This window comes from Poecilia latipinna, unplaced genomic scaffold, assembly GCF_001443285.1.
Source record: "Poecilia latipinna isolate Pla-1442-1.1 unplaced genomic scaffold, P_latipinna-1.0 Scaffold1032, whole genome shotgun sequence".
Classification (NCBI taxonomy): Eukaryota; Metazoa; Chordata; class Actinopteri; order Cyprinodontiformes; family Poeciliidae; genus Poecilia; species Poecilia latipinna.
In genome coordinates this window covers 154,924-163,070 of record NW_015113648.1, presented here as the reverse complement: position 1 = coordinate 163,070, position 8,147 = coordinate 154,924, and the positions used below count along the sequence as shown (strand labels likewise).

The 8,147-nt window shown below is 38.1% G+C and overlaps 1 protein-coding gene across 1 annotated transcript in view; it reads right to left on the bottom strand.

The window, feature by feature from the left end:
- Positions 1 to 211: 211 nt before the first annotated feature.
- Positions 212 to 8,147, bottom strand: part of hcn1 (hyperpolarization activated cyclic nucleotide-gated potassium channel 1) — a 77,167-nt gene continuing 69,231 nt past the window's right edge. The window contains exon 8 of the mRNA XM_015051139.1: positions 212 to 5,735. Coding sequence (XP_014906625.1) covers positions 4,666 to 5,735 — 1,070 coding nt within the window. The 3' untranslated portion in view covers positions 212 to 4,665. The remainder of the gene's footprint in view (positions 5,736 to 8,147) is intronic.

The following is an 8,147-nucleotide window of genomic DNA, read 5'->3' as shown; positions in this document are numbered from 1 at the left end:
ACCTGTGATCATCAAAACCAAAGAAAAATCTGGTTCATCCTACATGAATGTTATCAGTTGTTTTTGGATCTTGCTCCATCTCTCCCCCATCCTCATCCCCCAAAAAACACCAACAAACCCACAAAAAAGAAACATACATAAATAATATACGTGCTGGTTTGTTGACATTCTCTAAATTCCTAATGTGTAAGCTCGTTATTTTGTGTTGTACGTCACTGATAATGCCCGTTCCGGTATGCTAGTTAGTAGCGATTTGTTTAGTGAAGAAAAAAAAAAGAAAAAAAAGCACATAGTCGGGAAGCTCTCCCTCCAAAGGCAAGTATCAAAAACAGCACAAACCAACAGTGCTGCAATCCATCTCGACTGTGTACTAGTTCCTATACACTATGGCATATTCGCGATTAAGCGCTCTCCGTTGCAAATAGAACACCTCCCCACCCGCTCCCTTTTAGAAACTCAAACAAGATGAGGGCAGCACAAATTCTCAGGGATACCGCTCCCTTTTCCATCTCATCCAGCGCCTAACCTCGCTGAAAGAATCCCTATCTCCTCATTAGTAAGTCAGAAAGTGCAATTTAAAAACAAAGACAAAGACTTTGAATGTTTTGCTTTGGCCAGTTTCTTCTCATGCATCGGTACTCAACCTTTTACATCAGTGGCTAGCTACAAAGAAAGGTATAAAGGTGCTCCAAATTTATACAATGTCTCAAGTCTGTGATACATCTGCAAGTCTAAAGATTGCACTTCTTCTTTTATCTGTACATTACCTCATGACGTTTCTATTTGGGTTTTAGAAAATAGATTAATTTTAAAAAAAAGACCCGCCTCCACCAGTTTTCACCGTAAGTGAAGACACCAGCTGCACACGTTGAGACATTTGGCCATCGTTATTGTCATTTCCTTTCTTGTCTAAAAACACTGAGACACAGAACACACACACACACACACAGAGTATAGTAAGAGTGAACGCGCAGCCGTGTGCAGAAGTGACGCTAGTGTGCGGCGGGGCTCATGCCCGCAACGAAAAAGATGGAACATGGCGATAGTTTTAGGCACAAATACTTCAGACCGTCAATGCAAAAAAGAGTCAATGCTTGTGTTTCAACACACAGATAACATCTAGGCAGAAGGACAGTGAACAAAAGAGAATCTAACATTAACATTTAACGTCAACATTTTCGAGATAGTTTCTATTTAAGTTATTTGTGACAACGCATGCTTTCTTGACAGTGGTGGGTTGACTGTATTAGTGGACTATCGACAGTCTGGGGTGAAGACTTTTAATCTTTTAAAACAGTATCTCAACGGGCTTAGTCACTGTGAACTGATGAGATATTTGGTGCCATGAAAGCGGCAGTTCTGAATCTAAACTGACTGAGAATTTGTCACATTTGATTAAGGAGAAAGCAGTAAGGCCTTGAGCACAATGTGCAACCTATTGGATGTGCACGGAATGGACCTGCAAGCAGCTGCTTTTATTGGAGTCTTCGGATAGTCCTGTGTTATTCTTGCTTAACTTTATACTTTCATGCCTCAATCTCCGGGTCAGTTTAGAGTACCTAAGCCCACACAATGGATTTACATGAGACAGAAACCTTAATGCAAACCAGCTTTTGTTTACCATCCAGTCTTGATCGGCCCCTTTTTACCCATTGATACAATGTCCTGAGGTCTTCATAAAGTGTCTGTGATATGCTTTAATTAAAATACACCAATGTTACAGTACCAAAACCCTCTAATATTGCCTGTCTTTTCTTTTTAGCTCTTGACTTTACTTCTCCTCTTTCTTCTGCTGGTTGTGTGTGTTTGCCTGTATACACAGAGTGTTGCATGAAGTTATGTAGCATTAGTATTCAGTCTGACGGCTCACACCATCACAGATAGACTAGGAAATGTCAAACTGTTACAAAATATAGTTTTGATCTAAAAAATTCGCATCGCTCTTATCTGAAGTTCAGTCGGCTGGTAATTATCCAATTTTTGGAAGAGAATCATAGCAAGTTATGTCATGTTACGCACCTCAAATGTGATTACTAGAAACCATAAAAGTCAGTCTGCTGGTGAAATATCACATCATAATTTGCATATGATAAACTCTGGTCTTTACAGTTGGTTTATTGTTCCGTTTCATTTGTTAGGAACTTTCCAGTTTATTTTAATCCTCATTATTCTTCAATTATACTGAATACTTATTGTAATGTTGGTAGGTCCTGTGAAATACTTAGTTCGTAACAGCAAGTTTTATCATGCAAGATAACCTTTTACCTTACACGTCGCTTGTTCCATAAGTTCAACATTCAGATTTTGAAAAATATAATTTTTAAAATCGTAAAATTGTTATGCACACTTAAAACTGAAGGTCCTTTTCTTTAAATCAAATGTTGGATTCTATGATGCTGGTGCAAGAATCTCGTAATTTAAACCAAACTCTGTCAAAAATAGTTGTGTAAGAAAATATAGAATAGTTTAACTGTCAGAGCTAGGGAATAAATTTAGCATTTTGTTACAACGTGAAACTTGGTTTGGTTGAAATGTACAACTCAAAATGAGATTTATATTCAATTAAAACCTAAATATATTCTCATTTAAATGAGTGCAGCCATAACAGTAATATGGCAACACATTGCAGGATGTTTGAGTGCTAATAGAAAAAACTGAGTGAGAAAATGGAAAGTCAGTGGGAGCTTCTTTATGCCTTTTCAACAAGTCGTAATAAGAGGAATGCATTTTTATATCTCATTAAAACGAGAAATTCTGTCATTTTAACGAGATATAACACTTGTCTCGTTAAAACAATTTATCTCATTTTAACGACAATCTGCTCCTGAATATATTTCCTGGCTGGGCAGCTAAACGTTTCTGAAAGGAAAGAGACAAAAAGGAACCATAATGTGGTTATCGGGTAAACCTTAGCATCACTAAATCTCTTTCAGAGGAATGAAATTAAAAAGAAAATGTCACAAGGTAAAATTGTGCTGCATAACTATGTGAATGTGAGTGGGTTGTGTTTCTACTTACAGTTCACACGAAAGAAAACACTTGTTTACTTGAGATAATATCAACCCTTTTGCCAGCTATGTAGTTAGCATCAGCTATTGCTAGCTTGCCATGCTCTTGTAAACACAAAGGGTCAAATAGAAAACCTAACCCAGTTCTCTAATTCAAACACGACATCTAACCTTGTTGTGTTAAATAAATCAATGGCGATACTGGAGTATATCTGATCCGGTTCGCAAATAGGGGACAATTTAAATAATTTTTCAAAAGCTACAATAAGTAAGAAAGAAAATAATATTTCTGGCCATGAATATGAATCAGTAATGCTAGCGAAATCATTTTAAAACTGAAATTGGAATAATGGGGAAAAACTAATCCACTTTGGATTGAAAGACAAAACTCAAGTTCTTTAAATTACTGATCCAAAAGATATGTGATGCTAGACCTAAATATAGCAAACAACCAGAGAAGAGAGAGGGAATCATAAATGTCCTTTAAGCCAACATTTCTCTGCCTCAAGTCCTGCTAGTTTTTGCATTAAGGTTTGCTCATCTCTTATGAAACATACGTATTTTGTCACTTAACCTCTGTCGCATATAGATGATAGAAGTAAGACATTGTTATGATAGAGAATGCACAACACAGTATCTGTAAATCCTAGATCTACAAAACTATTTACAGCACACATATAGGTATTTGTTATGTCACAGTCTATTGCATAATGGTGATAATCTTTAGTTTATAAATATTATAAATATACACAGAATTTTTTTAAGCAACATTATGTAAGATCTCAACCATCTGAAATCAAAAATAGAAAAAACAAACAAAAAAAAAAACAAGATCATCCATCCATATCCATCTCCACACTCTTGTTTCACCAAAGAAAGCAGCATTTCTATTACCTATTCCCTTTGGACCCATAACACTGTCATGGTTTGAATGTGAGCCTGCCTTGGGGATACAACGGCTCAGAAGACTGTATTCTCATCTCTGGGAGCAACGTAATACACGGTTACAGTATTTATTCTGATCGCTCAAGCAAGTCTCAGTAAATTATTAGGAGATTTAATTTTTTTTAATAAGTATGTGCATTTAGAATTTCTTTGTCAGAGATAATTGCATTAATAATTGCACAGTGATGCCTAAAGCTGCTTAACAGGAGAAAACATTTTTCCTCTTCATCAGGTTAAGAACAAAATCCATATTGCATTCCAGTTAGAAAAGAAAGCAAAATGACAGGAAAAAAAAACAAAAACAAATAAAAATAATTTCAAAAAGTCATACATGATATATCATTTCATATATTTCTTAGAAAGGAAGACTCATTTTTATACTACAGCTTTAAATTGCCTTTGCCAATATTGTAGTTAGATTTTACCCACTTGCACCTGCATACATCCACACTCTCAAACATCCATTCACGTGTATCTTTTAATATACATTCTTAAGTTTAGGGAGACAAAAATGTCTAAAATATTATACAAGGGCTTATATACATATAAGATTTGTATGAGGTTACTTTAGAGGAAAGCTGGAGAGAAACAAATTCAGAAATTCCTCGTTTTTGCCTCTTTTGTTCAATACCCATCCTGAAGATGAATTGAAACACATTTAAGTTTAAAAAAAAAAGAAGAAAAAAAGAAAGTAAGGGAAAGATGTATGGAATCATAAATTTGATGCGAAACGCATTTTGTCTTGCTCAGTCTCTGTACTGCTGAGGACAGAATCTCTTCTAGATCCAGGGGATTCCCTGTGCTGCGTCGAGGATGATGATGATGACGCCGCTGCCACCGCAGCCGCTGCCGAAGCGGCTGAACGCACCGGGGGCAAAGCTCCCGACGACATCTGGCGGAACAGACTGACCCGCTGGGGCACTGTAGTGCGAATGCCACCTTGTAGACTTATTCCCTGGATGGCTGCTGCCGTCGGTGGGACCATGGAGGCCAAAGACTCCCCAGAAGCCGGATGAGCTCTGGGCCCCAGAGGCGTGTCATGTGGCAGTGACGGTTGGGAGGCCGACAGGTGTCGGACATCTCGACTCAAGCTGCCAGACTGGAGAGCCTGCGTGCTCTTGTGAATGTCTCCCCGCTGAGGCGAAGGGACCTGCTGCTGTGCTGCCGAGGCTGCAGCGGCAGTCGAAGCAGCCGGCTGTTGACCGAGCTGCTGTTGTTGTTGTGTGGGTAGAGAAGGTTGGCCAATGGGCTGCTGGATAAGCGACAGCTGGGACGCTGTTGGTGAGCCATACTGGAAGCTTCGGCTAGCCAACGGGGTCTGAACGGGTGGGCTGCACATGGCCGCCGTGAAAGAGCAGGGCGACATGATCGCTCCCTGCTGCAGTGCTGTCTGTGATGAGGAATTCAGGTTAACCTGGGAAAGACTGGACGTGGGGAATCCCCCCTGCGCCGCAGCGGCGGCGGCGGCAGCGACTGGCAGCATGCGAGCAACAGAGGCATTGGCGATAGCTGAAGCACTATAGGTCATGGGTACAGAGGACTGCTGTAGCTGAGCGGCGCCAAAGGCAGTGGAATATGGCGGCTGGGCTGGTGAGTTAATAATGGAGTTTCCTGACATTGGAGTCGAGTTCATCCCGGTAACTGACTGCTTGCGGTCCACCATCATCACCATCTCTCTGTCCTGACGGATAATCTGCTTCAATATCTCGTTCTCCTGTGTGTTGAACACGCCGGCGTTCAGATCCTTCTGGAATTTCTGCAGCAGCAACGAGTTCTTCTTCCCTGTTGAAGCGCAATCAGAAGAGTCACCACATACAGCAGTGGAGAACTTTGGATACATAAGAGGAAAGCAGAACTCTGGGTGACAAAGATGCAGCTTGTATGCTTCGGTCATACCAAAGCATACCCATCTTCAATTTCTAACCTGCCACGAGGCCCGTTGCTTTAGCGGAAAAAAATAAATAAACTATTGTACATATTTTTGCTCAGAAGCTGCATCTTTATAGCCCACTAAGGACTGCTACATGCTACATAAAAAAAAAAAAAAAACTGAGACATTTTGACAGTCATGACTATGAGGAGATATAAAGTCTGAGAAAAGAAAAGGACATACAAGAGACAAAGATTACTGAAGGTGCGACATGATGACAGACTATGAGGGTGGTGAGGTCAAAACACAGAGGAGTTACGGATGATTTGTACCCACACGCCACAATACTGGACACTTTATAACGACAGAAAACAGAAAATCTAACTTCTGAGAATGAAATTAAATCACACTCTTTTGAATTACAATGAGAATTTAGCTAAACCACGTCACAGGGACATCTAGAATAACCACTAATGTTTAGTACAAGGAAACATTCTGCTATCTCAGTCTTTGATAATTGTATATTTATTGTTAATTAATGGAAATTAATTTAACAGAATATGTCAAGTTAACTATTTTAACAGTTTTTTTGGTGTACAGTTAAATGATAACAGAAAATTTAGAAATAAAATTTAGGGTTTGGTATAAGAACCATATTTTTATCCCTTTATTGGTGCAGCTATTAATGTGTAAAAAGTCTTAAAAATGATTTAATCTTTTGTTTAAATAGCATGCTAATGATGCTTAAATCTTTAGAAAAATCCAAATGTTCTAGGTGTAGATTCATATATCGATCCAATGGTAACAAATTGCTGATTTCACCAAACAAAAATAATTTAAAGCACCCCTCAGAGTTTAAACAATAGTATCTGAAGTATTTATAATACATACTTTTAAGGTTTATTTAAGCTATATTAAAAAATGGCAAATAAGGCAGAGGCCTCTCTACGTTAGGTAGCATTTTAAACTTGCTCATATATGCAGCAATTGAAAAAAAAAAACTAAAATAGCTGGGTGCATTAAAACAGTGAAATGAATGAAACCAAGAGTAGCAATAATTTCTGGAGACTATTGTATGTTCTGTAAGGACACAGAAGAAACTGTCCCAGTCGGTCAAAATGATTGAGCTATGAAAATAAATGGTCCTAATTACTTAACAGCAACCTCTTCTTGCTTCTAGAGGAAGCAAAAACAGAAGCTCCTAAAGACATCAAAATGTATCTCAAAAATGACCAGATTTCACAATAAAGATATTTTTAGCATGTTTACCCTGAGTGACTACGTCTGACTGTTCTTAGAGGACGTGTTTCCTGTAATTATTGTTGTCCTTCTGTATTGACAGGCCATGAAGCATTGTCAGTAAAGAAGACAGAGAGGGCGTTCAGCGTGGTGAAGGCTTTCAATTCATCCAATCAATCATTAAATCCTGTCCTTGAGAGTGGAGAATTTCTTCACATAGTTTACCGTTTAGCCACATTTGCTGCACTCAAAACTGCTGGGGTAAGCCATGCATTCAGCTATAAGATATTGCTTTACGGCTGTAGCTGCAGAAAATAGATTGATGTCACTTTTGGAGCATTTTATTTTCAGAATCCAGTGCTCAGTTTGAAGCGGATAACTGGGATTGCAACGATTACTACGAGGTCGGGTAATAAAGAGCTAAAACAAACACCACAGGCTGACTGTTAATCTACTGTCAACATACAAGATGGCTTACATGGCAGTTTTAAAGACGAAAGGGTCAAATGCTGTAGATTAGGATGAAAATACATTTATTAATTATTTTAAGAGCTGTTTTCTACGTTTGTCAGAAACGCATTCAAACAGGGATCAGTTTAAATTCAGAAAAAAAATAGATATTTGATTTCATTGAAATAAAAAAAAAACCACTTTAACTCTATAACAAAATGTCACTATTAACTTTTAATATTGTCTTATCTATTAATTTCCTTAATGTTTTTGCTTCCTCGGTCATCTTTCTTTACTGGATGTCTTGTCTTCTTCATTAATCTTGTCTAAAGGTGAAAACAATTTTTGTAGAGCTACAGTTCATACATGATATATGCTATACATTCACATTGACTACAGTCAAGTGTTTGACTTTATCAGCTCCTTTAAGCTGGTATGCCTCCAGGATGCAAAGCCATTCATTTGATATTAATATATCAAAACTTTATCTGACACTGTGTGGCTCTGAATGTCTATGAAAAACCATATTTCAAAGAAAAAGCATCTGTTATTTTGATGTGTTGCATTAAAATAATTTTTAAAAAATATACAACAAGATAAGGAGCTGAGACTACAGATGTAAAAGTGCGAAAGCC